The sequence below is a fragment of the Monodelphis domestica genome, chromosome 4 (assembly GCF_027887165.1).
Source record: "Monodelphis domestica isolate mMonDom1 chromosome 4, mMonDom1.pri, whole genome shotgun sequence".
Classification (NCBI taxonomy): domain Eukaryota; kingdom Metazoa; phylum Chordata; class Mammalia; order Didelphimorphia; family Didelphidae; genus Monodelphis; species Monodelphis domestica.
In genome coordinates, this window is record NC_077230.1 from 114,635,351 (window position 1) to 114,650,520 (window position 15,170).

The 15,170-nt window shown below is 33.5% G+C and overlaps 1 protein-coding gene across 2 annotated transcripts in view; it reads right to left on the reverse strand.

The window, feature by feature from the left end:
- Positions 1 to 15,170, reverse strand: part of CNTNAP5 (contactin associated protein family member 5) — a 908,736-nt gene that overhangs the window by 39,294 nt on the left and 854,272 nt on the right. For both annotated transcript variants that reach the window (XM_056793728.1, XM_056793729.1), the window contains exon 21: positions 10,785 to 10,872. In XM_056793728.1, coding sequence (XP_056649706.1) covers positions 10,785 to 10,872 — 88 coding nt within the window. The remainder of the gene's footprint in view (positions 1 to 10,784; positions 10,873 to 15,170) is intronic.

Below are 15,170 nucleotides of genomic sequence, written 5' to 3' on the forward strand. Positions count from 1 at the left end.
CAGGAGAAAAATCCTACACCCTTTCCTTCTCCTTTCTTTTTAATTTCTTTCCACTATATTAATTACATCACCATAAAATTTCAGACTGACTTGGGTATTTTAAATTTTTTATTTGGGATATCCATTGCAACCAATAATTAATATAATTTAGGTCACAACAATAAAATTATCCTTTACACTGTTATCTTCCCAAATAGAAAGTTAGGTCTCTTATAGGCAAAAACTGTTATTTATATTGCTTTTAGATACAGTATAGAATATGCCAAAGTATTTACTACAGATTAGAAACCCCCCAAATACTGGTTGGGAGATAAGTACATCCAAAATTCTATGCTTAGAATTATGTGACAACCAGCACATACCTAATAAAGTTCTGATTAGTCAGTTGTTCTGACTAAAAAACCCCTATGTAGAGGATGACTTGATTCTTCAAGGATGGTGACAACTATAAAGAGTATATCACACTGAAGTAACATATGTATATATATATATATATATATATATATATAATATATATATATATATATAATATATATATATATAGAGAGAGAGAGAGAGAGAAAGAGAGCGAGAGAAAGAGATTATATGTAATATATATTTTTAGTTGTTCTTTCCCAAGTTCACTAATATCATTTAAACAAAGATAAATGTATTGAATGTGATGCCAGTAAATTTTTTTATGTGTATACCCAGAAAAAAATAGTGCTCCACTATGGTGTTTTATTTATTTTGCTTTTGTTTTATGACATGAAATAATCTCTTAATACTTTGAATCAAGCATATGAGATTATAGAGAGAAGACACTTTGATAGCTGCTAAAGAAAACAGAAATCTGAGGGACTTTCAATAACTGCTTTAACTTCTTTAAACCTCAGTTTCCTCATTTCTAAAACATAAAGGTCTATCTGCATTGCTTATTTTCTCACTGTATTCTAGCATAATTTTATTAAATGTGCCATGAATTGGGTGGAACTTAGACTTGCATTCACATGGATGAGTTTCCCATAAATTGTATTGACTTTATACTTGCAGTAACATTTTCATGGGTAAATCTCTTGACTGGACTTTATTTAGTGAGTCATGATTTAAGAGGGAAAAGAATAATATTTTGTCATGAGAAAAAAATAATAAACCCAAGTCTAGATCATCTTTATGTTTCATTTAAGTCCAATTTCCTTTAATAGTTTTAGTTACTGGTTAAAATCCATACTCTACAGAGAACATTATGAGATGTATGGTAGATTATTTTATTAGATTAAAGTTTTTGCACAAACAAAAGCAATGAAACTAATATTAGTAGAGAAACGTCAAACTGGAGGAAAATTTTAAAGCAGATATTTCTAACAAAGGCTTTATTTCTCAAATATATAAGAGAATTGCATCAAATTCATAAAAATACAAAACATTCCCTAATGGTCAAATGATATGTGTGGGCAATTCACATTTTAATACATTAAACTTTTTTAGTCATATAAAATAGTCCAAATCACTATTAATTAGAGAAATGCAAATTAAAAATAATTTAAGATACTACCTTATACCTGTCAGATTGGCTAATATGACAACAAAAGAAAAATGATAAAAGTCAGAGGAGATACGGGAAAATTTGGACACTAATTCACTGTTGATGAACTGAGACCTGATATAACCATTTGGAAAGCAATCTGTAACTATGACCAAAGGTTATCCAATTGTGTATGGCCTTTGACCCATCTTTGATCCACTTCTAGGTCTTTCCCAAAAGATCAAAGATATAGAGAAAGAATCTACTTATACACAAAATATTCAAAGTAGCTCTTTTTTTGGTGGGAAAGAACTGGAAACAAGAGAATGTATAAAAAAAAGTTTTATGTGGTTTTAATAGATTACTATTTTGCCATAGGAGATGATGAACAATATTATCACAAAAAAAAAAAAAAACTGGAAAGGCTGATATGATGTGAAACAATATGAAGGAAGCAGAACCAGGGAAAAAATGGGACACAAACAGCAATAATGTACCAAGACCTATGAATAACTTAACTTATCAGCAATGGAAGGCTCCAAGGCTACTCCAAGGGTCTCCTGAGGAAAAAGACTATCGACCACTATAAAAAGAACTGATAAGAATCTAACACAAATCGAAGCATAACATTCTTCACTTTTATTTACTCCATGAATTTTTTTCTAGTCTAAGTGTTATGTATCTTCTTTTACAACATGACACAGAGAATTATGTATTGCATGATAACACATGTATAAACTATAACATATATCAGGGAGGAGAGGGTTTAAAGGGAGGAAAAGAACATGCATTGGCAAATATTAGAAAACAATTGTTAAAATAGTATCTATATGTAATTTGGGAATTTTTTAATAATAAAACAGGAGATTTAAAAAAGAGAGAGAATGGAAGCCCAAGAGCAAAAGAGTAATGGAGGTTTCCAGTTCTCTTAAATCACTAAAATCCAGTCAAAGTCTGATTCATTCTTCATTTCCAAAGCCCTTCCAAAAATCATTCCCAAAGCCAGCAATATCTTAATTTAGAACCCCTTCACTGTCAGTATATGCTGTTTTAATAGTCTCCTTAATTCAACATACACTGAGAAATAAATACTACATTTAAGCCATTATATGAGTTTTTTGTTTTGTTCTGCTTTGTTTTACAGGAGGCAGGGTAAGGAAGAAGAACATAACTTTGATATTACTGGTATAGAGTTCTTCCTTTATTTAGGAAGATTAGAAATTTATCTGTAACTCACATCTCAAGAGTTATATCTATAAGTTACATTCTTTGAGATTTGCTGTAGAATACAGCCATTTGCCCAATGTCCGACAAATGGCATGATTCAGAGGCCCAATTTAAGTTTATGTCTTCTTACTATGAGACCACGTCTCTATCAGCTCCCGTATGCTATCTCTTAGAAGCCTAGGATATAAGGATTTTTTTTTCTAAAATGGATCCATTTATTACCCTTCAGAAGGCACTAGAAACCATGAGGAATGAGTCTATGAGGGAGATATAAGTAGAAGGGGGTCAAATGCTGCAGCAATGAGAAGTAGAATAAGAAAAGAAAAAAATGCCATCAAATATAGTAATTAAGAGACTCAGTAACATTGGAGAGAGAAAAAAATTTCAAAGTGCTGATGTTATTAAAGAAAAGGGAGTGTCAGACCAAACAATCTAGGACATGGTGAGGAAGGGTGGATTATGCAGACAATATTGGAACATTCTGAAAATGAAAAGATACAAAAACCATAGAAACAAACAAAAAGAGTCCCTCCACTCCTATGATCAAAATATCATAGATTTGAAGTTAGAGGGTATGTTAGAGACCATTTAGTCCAACATCATCATTTTATAGGTGAGCATATATAGCATATGCTATGTGCTAAAGTCTGGGGTTTCAAAGTAAAAAAACAAAAATAAACAAAAAACAGCTTCTGGCCCCAAGGAGTTTAATTTTTTTTTTACAATGTAAATTCTTAGGGGGACAACATGAATATTATGGATTAGGGGGCAGTCCCTCGGCTAAACTCTCCTAAAATTCCCACCCAAACAACTTTAAATAACACCTCAGCTCAAATTCTTAAATGACAGAGATATGAAAAAGTCAAGCTGAGACATTTTTCCAGCCTAAGAAAATTGAAGAGGTTGATAGAAGTCTGTGACACTGAAATATAGGTTTCGCCAAAGTTCACCTACAAAGTAGGACTGTGTGGCAAGAATGGTGGCAATAGCAGTAACAACTTCAGGAGCTCTCAAACAAGAGATATTAAGCTGGTCAGACAACTGGTCAGAAAGAGGGAACCCTTTGCTTTCACAGTGTACAGCTGGTGCTTATTGGCAATTCTATGTCCTTACACAGTACCAGGAACCAGAGGAGGTCCAGATGTCAGTCACAACTGAGCAAGGGCTGGATGGAGCCAAGATAGCAGAGAAGATACACAGATTCCAATTTCTACCAAATTACCCTCTTAAAAGTATGATATAATGCCTTAAATTGAATTCTGAAACAGGATAACCACAAAGGATGGGAAGCAATATGTTTTCAGCCCAAGACAACTTAGAAGACCAGAAAAAAAGATCGAGAGCTCCAGGGTTGAAGTTGAACACAAAGCAGCATGCCAAGGCAGGCCTGAGTATGGCAAAAGGCCTTTGGCATAGCTGAATCAGCAGCAAAGGCTTCTGGAGCTCTTAGCTACATATGGTAAGAGGAGAAGGAGGTTGGACAATTGCTCAGAAGATTACCATTTTCCCTTGCTGGCTTTGGGTACAAGACTATTGTGCATTTCTCATACATGGAACCAGATTGCAGTGTGAGGGTGCAGTCTTGGGTGAGGAAGAGCACTAATACATATCATTGCTTGTGGACACAGGGGACTAAGGGACAGGTCATAGTTCGAAGGCAGAAAAGAATGTTTGTAGTTATTCACAGACCAGAACATAGGGTGAGAAAATATTAAACACATCTCCATATATCATACCACCTTGGAAGAATTAAAAACTTACAGATCCTTAGAACTAGCTAAGAAGGCAGCTATTCAAGAAACCTGAAGTTTGGAAGTGTTCCTTTCATGTCAAGTACAGAACTCAACATTAACAGGGTTTTTTTTATTTAATTAAAAGAAAAGAAAAGCTAAAATATGAGCAAACAACAAAAAAGGAAACTCAATAAAGAAAGTTATTTTAGTGACAGGGAATATCAAAACACAAACTCAGAAGACAAAAATGTCAATACTGATGAATCCAAAGTCTCCAAGAAAAATGTGAATTGATGTAAAATGCAAAAAGAATTAATGGATGTGATCAAAAAGAATTTTAAAAAATCAAGCAATAAAGTTAGAAGAAAATTGGGAAAAAAAACAAGATTAATACAGGAAAATCATGAATAAAGAGACCAGCTCAGTAAAGAGGCACAACAAATACTGAAGAGAAGAACTCAAAAAGCAGAATTTGTCAAGTGGAAAAAGATATATAAAAATGCATTTAAGAGAAAAAACTCTTAAAGGGCAGAATTGGTTATATGGGAAAAGAAGTATAGCAATTCACTAAGGAAAAGACTTCTTAAAAAGTAGAATTGGTCAAATGGAAAAGGAGGTACAAAAGCTCACTCAAGAAAATCATGCCATAAGAATTAGAACTTGGCAGGTGGGAGTTAACTCCATGAGACATCAAAAAAACAGTCAAAGCCAAAAGAATAAAAAAAAAAATAGAAGAAACTGTGACATACAATTTTGGAAATATGACTGACCTAGACAAGAAACCCAAGAAAGATGATGTATGAATTGTCAGACTACTATGATCAACAAAAAGAATTTAGATATCATATTTTAAGAAATTAACAGGGAAAACAGCCATGGCATTTTATAACCAGATGATAAAATAAAAAAAAATCAGCCAATCACCTCTGAAAGAGATTCCAAAAGTTGAACTCCCAGGAATATTATAGCCAAATTCCAGAACTACAAGGTCAAGGGGAAAATACTACAAGAAGCCAAAAAAAATAATGGAACTTGAATCAGGATAAGATAAGATTTAAAAGCTTCTACATTAAAGGATCAGGGAGCCTAAAATATCAATATTCCAGAGGGCAAAGGACCTAGGACTTTAACCAAGAATCACTTATCCAACAATACCGAACATAACTCTTTAGGGGAAAATGTGTATTCAATGAAATAGAGGATTTTCAAACAGTCCTAATGAAAATATCTGAACTAATAGAAAAATATGACTTTAAAATACAAGGCTCAAGAGAAGCATTAAAATGTAAACAAGAAAGGGAAATTAAAAGACACTCAATAAAATTAAACTTTTACCTACCTACATGGGAAGATGATTCTTGTAACTGTTAAGAATTTTAACATTATTAGGGTAGTCAGAAATCATTTAAAAAACAGAAAAAGGACAAGAGTATGAGTAAAATATGATGGGATGAGATCTAACATATAATTAAAGGATTAAAAAGAGGAATGCTTTGGGAAGAGATAGAAGGGGAAAAAAGAACAGGGTAAATGATCTCAGATAATAGTGGTATGGATGAGGACAATGGGATAGATGAGAAGGGGTGCATTTTACTTTATTCTCATCAGAATTGAGAGAACATACACAATCAATTGGGTGTAGAAATATATCTTACCCAACAGGAAAGTAGGAAGGGAAGGGGATAAGAGAAAGGGACTAAGGCTTTTAGAAAAAAGAGCAAATTGGAGATGATCAGAAACTAAATAGAGGAAAATAGGATGGAAAGTAATATACAGCAATCATACTTGTGCAAATTTTTTACAAGTCTCTTTCATAAAGAATAATAAAGAATAAATACATCAAGAAATGAGTGTATAAGAATATGTCATTGACTAATTTATAAGTAATCACAGGAAATGACAGGCAGTTCTCAAAGTAATTAAAGGTTTGTGTAGTCATGCAAAAAAAAATCTATATTATTATCAATTAGAGAAATACAAATAAAAACAACTCTGATGGCCTACCCAATATCTATCAGATTTCTTATTATGACAGAAAAAGAAAGTAACAAAACTTGGAGGTGATATGGGAAAATTGAGTTGTAAAGTGATTCAACCATTCTGAAGAGACACCAGAACCTCTGCCCAAAGGACCCCAAAATACTAAAAGTGATGAAAAATAAAAAGGGGAAAGACTTACATGTACAGAAATATTTAAAGTAGCTCTTTTTTTGAAAGGGCAAAAATTATAAAGTGATGGAATACCCATCCATTTTGAAATGGCAATATAAGCATTAGTGTATGATTTTAATAGGATTACTACAGTGTTGTAAGGAAATACAAGTTGGAGGAGCTCAGAAAAAAATGAAAGACTTACACTAATTGAAAGAGAGAAAGCAAGCAGAGCCAGGAGAAAGTAATAGACTGAGGCAGTTATACTAAAGTAGGAACAACAATTTAGCAATATCCAAAATAATCCCAAAGGACTCATGATAAAAAAAATCCTATCTGCTTCCAGAGAAGGAATTTATTGAGTCTGAATCCAGACCAAAACAAACTTTTTCAATTCTTTCTTAATTTTTTTGTTAGTTTCCTTCTACAAAAATTGTTAATGTGGAAAAATGTTTTATATGATTGCCCATGTAAAACCTATATGAGACTGCTTACCAGCTTAGGGGATAGATGGTAAGAAAGAGTGAATTAGAGATTCAGAATTCTTTTTAAAATGCTAGGAATTGTTTTTATATGTAAGTGTAGGAAAAAAACAAATGCAAATTTTTAAAAATGTGAGCAGGGGCCCTAGTCACAGTTCCAAGTAAAGAAAACTATTACCTTCTTGAGCTCATTATACAGAAGAGGACACTGAGGTGAACAGGGTTAAATGACTTTCCCAGGACCACACATATTTCCTAGGACCACTAATATGTTTCTTAGTCCATGTTTGATCTCAGAAAGATGAGTCTTCCTCTCTCCAGGTTCATTACTCTATCCATTCCTCAAAATGAATAACTTTTGGACAGTTGGTTGCTTTCCCTTTCTAACAAAAAACCTTGAACTTTGCTAACTCACAAATAATATTTCACAATCATCTATCTCCATCATAAAAATGATTCATTTAAACTTTAATGAAATCACCTTATCAATCAGGAGGTAGAACACATCATATTGTATAAGAAGAAACTATTGAACTTTCCAATGGGGAAAAAAAGACAATTCATTGTATTGATTAGGAGAAAAAGTGGCAACCACAACATACTATATAATCTAGTTGGTATTCATTTCTGGAGAGTTCCAAAGTGGCAACAGTGAGATGTGTATCTTTGGGAAATGGGGAATATTATTGAAGTCATCTAGTTAAGACTATTTCAAAATATAACATTCATTTCATGATGATGGAGGTCAGATGTGGTTAATGAATTTGAAACAGAATGTGTTACTCATACAAACAAATGATAATTAAGAGCCTTTTAGATTCAGAATGAAACAATTATATGCTGGAAGTAGAAATCATTTGAGGAGGAAGAAGATGGTAGTTTTGTGATCTTATTCATTAGTATACAATTGGATTGTTTTTTCTTTAATATTTTTAACAAGCATGATTGCTTTCCTTCAAAGTCAATACCTTGGGGTAGTACAACTAATTCATTCATATTCCACAGATCAAACATTTTGGGAATTTTGCTTTCAAAGATGTATTCAGCATTACACAACTAAATTTGTTTCCATACTTTGAAGAGTGGGCAAGTGGACAAAGGTTAACTAGAGGCCATGCAAAGTTTTATCTTGGATGTAAGGGGAAATAGATGTTTTTTTTTTTTTTTAAACTGTGCTATCCTCCTTGGAAGGCAATAGGTTCCTACCTCACAAATATCCAATTTGGGGTGGATTATAGAAGGAAATCAGACATAGGTTATACCAGATAGCCTCTGAGATTAAAAAACATTTTTGAGACTCTGATTCAGTATCCATTTAGTTTTTATTGTACATGATACTGCATATATTTAATTTTATGCATTACCATATATTTGTTGGGGAAGGACTATTGTGTATATGTGTGTGTGTGTGTGTGTGTGTGTGTGTGTGTGTGTGTGTGTGAAAGTCATCAAGACCTTGCGAGAAGAGGATGGAAAGAGAATCATTAGGATTACACTCTTCATTCATTGTGTCTTTCGGACATTATTTAAAAATCACCCTCATAAGATGGTTTCCTATATTTATAGGCTATGAAAACCATTATAAAACTGAAGTTTAAGAATATTTTGAGTAAAATCTAAAGCATATAAACCGCTAGTAGTCAGTAAAATGACTGCTTTAAAGGGCATATACACCATTTTGTTTTGCTCTATTTGAAGTTGTCAGCTGGCATCTGATCTAAGACTATATGGAGTTATTTTAATGTAGTCTGTAAAATAAGCTTTACTGATTTTCATGATGTTTGAAAAGGTAACAATGATATAATAATCATAGGCAAGAGGTGGGGAGGAAGCCAGGTGGTAGACTATATGTACATAATGCTGCATTCATTGTTCACTGAGATAGTTTGCTTTGTGTAATGTTTTGGTTTTTTTGGTTGTTTGTTTTTGTTCTGAGAGAGGCATCTATTGTGAGATTATAATGAAAGAGCAACGGTAAAAAAAACACAAAAGAAAAAGTACTAATGATATTACACAAAAAATAAGAAAAGGAAATCTATATAACCCCTATTCCTACAAGTAGAAACACTTCATTCCAAAAGGTCAAACTTATTCGCAAGTTATACTGTAATAATTAGATTGATTAGATTTTGTGCAAGCTTAAGAGCCAAATCTGCCAATTACATTTGTGAGTTTTCTGGGCCAAGTAAATGTTTCCTGCTGCCTGGGCCAATAGCCAACCAAATATAAAAATAGTATTAATTATAGGTATGATGTAAAAATGGTATTAATTATAGGTATGATCTTTGGCCCAACAAAATGGACAGTAGAAAGGGGTTCAATAAATATTTGGGGTGGATATTACACCAAATGAAATACAATTTCATTTCTGCTTCAGAAACCAGATAGCTGTTATGTATACCTCCTATATTGTAGGAGATTTTAAAATTTGCAATTATTTCAGAAAATGTCTACTTTTAAAAGCTCTTCTCTGTGATAGTAACATTTTTAGATCTTGCACTTCGTTTTTCTCTCTCTTACCTCCTGAGAATATTTTCCTTGTGTAGAAATTATAATAAATTTGGTCCATTAAAAACCTCCAGAGATTTTTATTTCCTTATTTAATAGCCTGTTCCTCTTTCCTGAAGTCCCCTTCTTAATGTCCCCTTACTTCCATTCTATTCCCTTTTCTATCCAAAGTTCCTCACATTAGGATTCTGTTGACATTTGCCAAATTCCAAATTCCTACCCATTTCTTCTCTTTTTTTCTCTTTCAACACTGCCTACTCAATCAAAACTTACTTTTCTCAACTCTTATCTCCTTAGGCTTTATTTTCATCAGCATATTCTGACAAAATCTGATAAATTAAGGTGCAATGATGGTGTTAATGGTTAGTAACAGATTTATTTAGGGCTCCCCACAAGTAAACTAGAATTAGTCCAACCACATCTTCCTCACTTTATCTTTCTGTCTTTTCAGATAAGGAACCTGAGGTCCAAAGAGATTAACTTTCCCAAAGTTATAGAGCTAGTAAATGTCTGAGGAAGGAGTAAAATTCAGATCTTCTTTGTTGCAGGTCTACTTCTCTATCAACTATGTCACCTAGCTTCATACTGGTAATACCAGTAGGACCTAAATCCAGAAATGGGTCATTATGAAATCAGTTACTAACGTAATGAATGTTACTTCTTATTTTTGTAATTAATTGACTCGATTTTCATTGTGAAAGAAAGTGGTATCTCTTTCCCTATTTGACTTAAGGATCCCCACTGTAAATAATTCCACTCTCTCCACCAAGTCATTTCAAGACCCCAAGGAAATGAAAAGCAGACATTCTTTCCAAAAAATCTGGAGAAATATAATAGTATCCAGACTTCTCATAGAACATCTTCATTTTTATTTGAATCACTTAACCTAAAAGGGTGAAGGGGGAATGATATGAGTCTTAAGGAGTCCTAGAAGGAACATAATTTTGAAGAAAGGGAAGGTCCTTCGATTCTCCTTAAATCAAATCACTTAGGCGGCTGTATCTTCTATATCTTTTGTATAAGAATGGTTCAATTAGAGAAAACAATATTTTCTGCACATTAATAGTCAACTTTCATAGAAACAAAAAGTTTCAGAAATTAAACCAAGTAACCAACAATATACCTCAAAGATTATGGAACCATGCCATTTAAAAATGGACCAGCACAATAGTCACCTACCTGTGACCTTACCCAATGTGAGGGACCTTACAGCCCGGAAGTCAACTTCTGAGGAGAAGTTATATCTGTATATAGGATGCTGGTCCACCTGTAGTAGTATAGAAAGCAAAATTTAATGAGTAAATTAATAGATAAAGGGTATTGAAGACCTCAGGCTAAAAATGCCTTAGGAAAAAAAAAAAGAGTTCCCAGACCCCTCTGGGATTCTTTGTCAGAGGAAATTTAATAGAAAGATCTAGCTAATTTTGCCCAAGTATAGATAAAATATCCCCTTTCTTTCCTGTATATAAACAAGAGTGTTTCTAGGCAGCCTTTTTCCCTGGTAAATTCTATAAAATATTTGATAGGTATTTATTTCCCCACAGAGATTTTCTCACCACATTTATTGCTATGAATGCTAGAAACAAGCACACAAATGAAGTTTTCTCAGGAAGATGCTGTACAGGATTAGCATTAAAGAGAGAGCAGAACAAAATTTTCCCTTGCTTCTCATTTCTCCCTTCCTCTCTCTCTGTCCTTCTAGACCTGCTCACTTTATAATTAATGTGCAGCACAATGAGAATCATTTCCAGCTAAGGATTTGAAGGAGGCTTACTTAATAGAGGCTATGCCATTTTCCCCTCTTCTTTTCTTTTCTTTTTCCAGATTATACTTTTAATAATCTTTTTCTGAGATTTCATGATCCATGTTTTCTTCCTCCTAACTCTCTCTGTTCCCCAAAATGACAGGTAACATGATATAGGTTGTATATCTGCTATCATGCAATATGTGTTTCTATGATTTCCATATTGTTAGAGAAGACACTATCACTTAGACTCTAGAAACATTCATGAAGGAGATAGAACAATGGTATGCCTCATATTGTATTCAGACTCCATTGGTTCCTACTAAGGCAATATATAGCCTTTTTCCCTTGGAGTTGTCTTGGATTCTTGCATTGATAATAATACTTAAGTCATTCACAGTTGATTATCATACATTATTGCTCTTAATGTGTATAATATTCCACTGGTTTTGGTGGCTGTGCTTTTTGACAAAAAAATATGATATCCCAGGGGCATAAAAACCTGTGGTCTTGCTTATTTAGGCAAGTTTTATTTCTTTTGAGAAAGCCATCCCCATTTGTACACATATATGCATGTTCCTTTCTCAACTGATTTTCTTCCCTATCTTATCCTAGTCAAATTCTGCTCATCTTTCAATGTTTAGTTCTCTTAAATAATATTTTTTTCTGAATTCTAGGTCACCAGAGATCATCATGCTAATTTTTCCTTATCAAATGAAGTAAAAACATGTATATATATATATATATACATATATATATATATATGAAGTGACTTGAATAGGTCAGATGTAGTTAAAAGGCAAAGTAGGACCTTCATACTATATCTTCTGAATTCTAAAACAGAGATTATTCCACTGTAGCCAATTAGATATCTCCTGTTGCTTTGCTAGGAAACACAATAGTACTTTCATTTCATTGGTCTTGGAGTTATTATACCATTTGAATATCATGTTCATTATTATTATCTTCAACTTCAATTTTTTCCATATCTTATGTTCTTGTTTCCTTAGCTATATCTAGACAAAAATCTCTTAAAAGGTGGAGGCCACGTGTGATTTGTAGTGAAAATAAAAGTATAATATTTGTAGTCAAAAAATGTTGGTAGAAACCCTAACTCTGCCATTTAACAGTTGCATGCCTAAGGCAAGACAATAATCTCCCTGAGTTTCAATATACTCAGCTGGAAAATGGGGAGATTAATATTTACACTACTTATGTTTCAGAGATGTGACAAAACTTCTTTGTAAAATATAATATGTTCCCTAAATATAAAGAGTTGAAAATCATTATTATTCATCAGAGCATTAAGCATATATCTGGGTTCACAGCAGTATTCAATAAATACTATGGACTGATTGGTTTAAAATAATACTTTTGGCATGTGGGTGAATTTAGATGGCTTAGAGATTTTTTTCTTTGTTTTTATTATGCCAGCTCTCCTTCTAAAAGCCTTAAAAGCTCTCAGGACTATATGATAAAACACATACCTTTTAGCCTGACACTAAAGGTTCTCCATAATATTTTCAATGACTTTTCTTGCTTTAACATAGATTATTTCCTTATGTGGGCCATCCACCATAACTAGAATGGTTTAATCAAAACAACTCTGAGGTATCACCTCACACCCATCAGATTGGCTAACATGACAGCAAAGGAAAGTAATGAATGCTGGAGGGGATGTGGCAAAGTTGGGACATGAATTCATTGCTGGTCCAGTTGTGAAGTGATCCAACCATTCTGGAGGGCAATTTGGAACTATGCCCAAAGGGCGCTAAAAGAATGCCCTTTGATCCAGCCATAGTACTGCTGGGTTTGTACCCCAAAGAGGTAATAAGGAAAAAGACCTCTACAAGAATATTCATAGCTGCGCTCTTTGTGATGGCCAAAAATTGGAAAACGAGGGGATGCCCATCAATTGGAGAATGGCTGAACAAACTGTGGTACATGTTGGTGATAGAATACTATTGTGCTCAAAGGAATAATAAAGTGGAGGAATTCCATGGAGACTGGAACGACCTCCAGGAAGTGATGCAGAGCGAGAGGAGCAGAACCAGGAGAACATTGTACACAGAGACTGATACACTGTGGTACAATCGAATGTAATGGACTTCTCCATTAGTGGGAATGCAGTGATCCTGAACAACTAGGAGGAATCTACGAGAAAAAAACATTATCCACATTCAGAGGAAGAACTGGGTGAGTAGAAACACCGAAGAAAAACAACTGCTTGAATACATGGGTTGAGGGGATATGATTGGGAATATAGACTCTAAATGATCATCCTAATGCAAACACCAACAACATGGAAATAGGTTCTGATCAAGGACACATGTAAAACTCAGTGGAATTCCCCTCAGCTACAGGAAAGGGTGTGGGAGGGGGGAAAAGAATATGATTTTTTTAACTAAGGAATAATGTTCTAAATTGACTAATTAAATAAATTTTTCCAAAAAAAAATAACTAGAATGGTTTATTTTTATCCTCTAACTACACCTAGATCTCTCTTTCCCCCCTCAGAATCTTTAACATTCTTCTCAGAATGCATACTTTCCCATGCTACAAAAATACATAAAATCAAGTAATCTATAAGTCTCAGTTCATATTAGTCCTCTCCCCATTAATAGTTTTCGGCACACAGCTATCTCTTCCTCTTAAAATCATCAAGGTTGGGCTTGAAGAAACTCTGAGGAGATGCGCTAATATACTGCACATTGTTGATAATTAAATGTCTATTGAATTGAGCTTCAGGATTAGTATGGTATTTTGGACACAAAATTAATTTAAAGTTGAGCGGTGGGTATTGAACTTGTATTTTGTCAATAAATATAAACTATAGATTAAAAGAAAAAAAGTTTAAAAAGACAAATTTTAATTCTGCCTTTGTTATTTGCAATGTAGGTGACTTACAAATTGCTTCAGAGTTCTGGGCCTAAGTAATTTTTTTTTTCATTTTTTAAGTAGGAGAATTGGATTAGATCTATTAGTTCTCTTCCAACTCTAAATCCAATAAATTTAGGGATTGTATAATTGTAGTTTTACAAAATCATAGATTTAAAGTTAGAAGGAAACATAGAAGCCAATTTACTGAAGAATAGTTAATTCACTTGAGAGATGAAGAAAGTGAAGAATAGAAACCTGAGGTCACAAATCAGAATCGTCTGTCTAAATCCAGGATCCTTTCCACTATATGAGAGTGATTACAACCTTAGCCTAACTGTTTCATTTTATGCATTAAAAATGAGGCCTTTAGAGTCCTGTTTTCCCTTCCTACCTCCTCAGATCATATATATCTAGCTATTTGCAAAGACAATATAAGAACTCAGACGTTATCCTATTTCTAACTCCAGTGCTCTTTTACTCTGCCAAACTGTGAACAATGACTTCCTAAAGAGATCTTCTTGTTTGCATCATTGACCAATGCCCATTAATAAGATGGTCGAGGGAAAAAAAAATCACTTAACATCTCTGAGACTCAGTTCTCTGTGCCAAATGGAGAATATACCAGAACCAACTAGGTTACAGAATCATTATGGAAAAAAAAATATTGGTAAACTCTAAAAACCACCACATTAATATAGACAATTAGTGGGCTATGTAACTAATTTGTCGAATAATCTGTGTTGCCTTACATTGTTTTCCCAATTCATTTTTTAAAACCTTTTCATTAAGAACTGTCAAGAATGACCAGGATTCCTTTGTCTGTGTCTTTCCAATCCCTATTTCCTCTCTTTGCTTGCACCTACTTAAAGCATAGAAATTACAATTGTTCATCCTGTCCAAGAAACACAGAATCTGTGAGCTAAAATGACCTTGGAGACCAT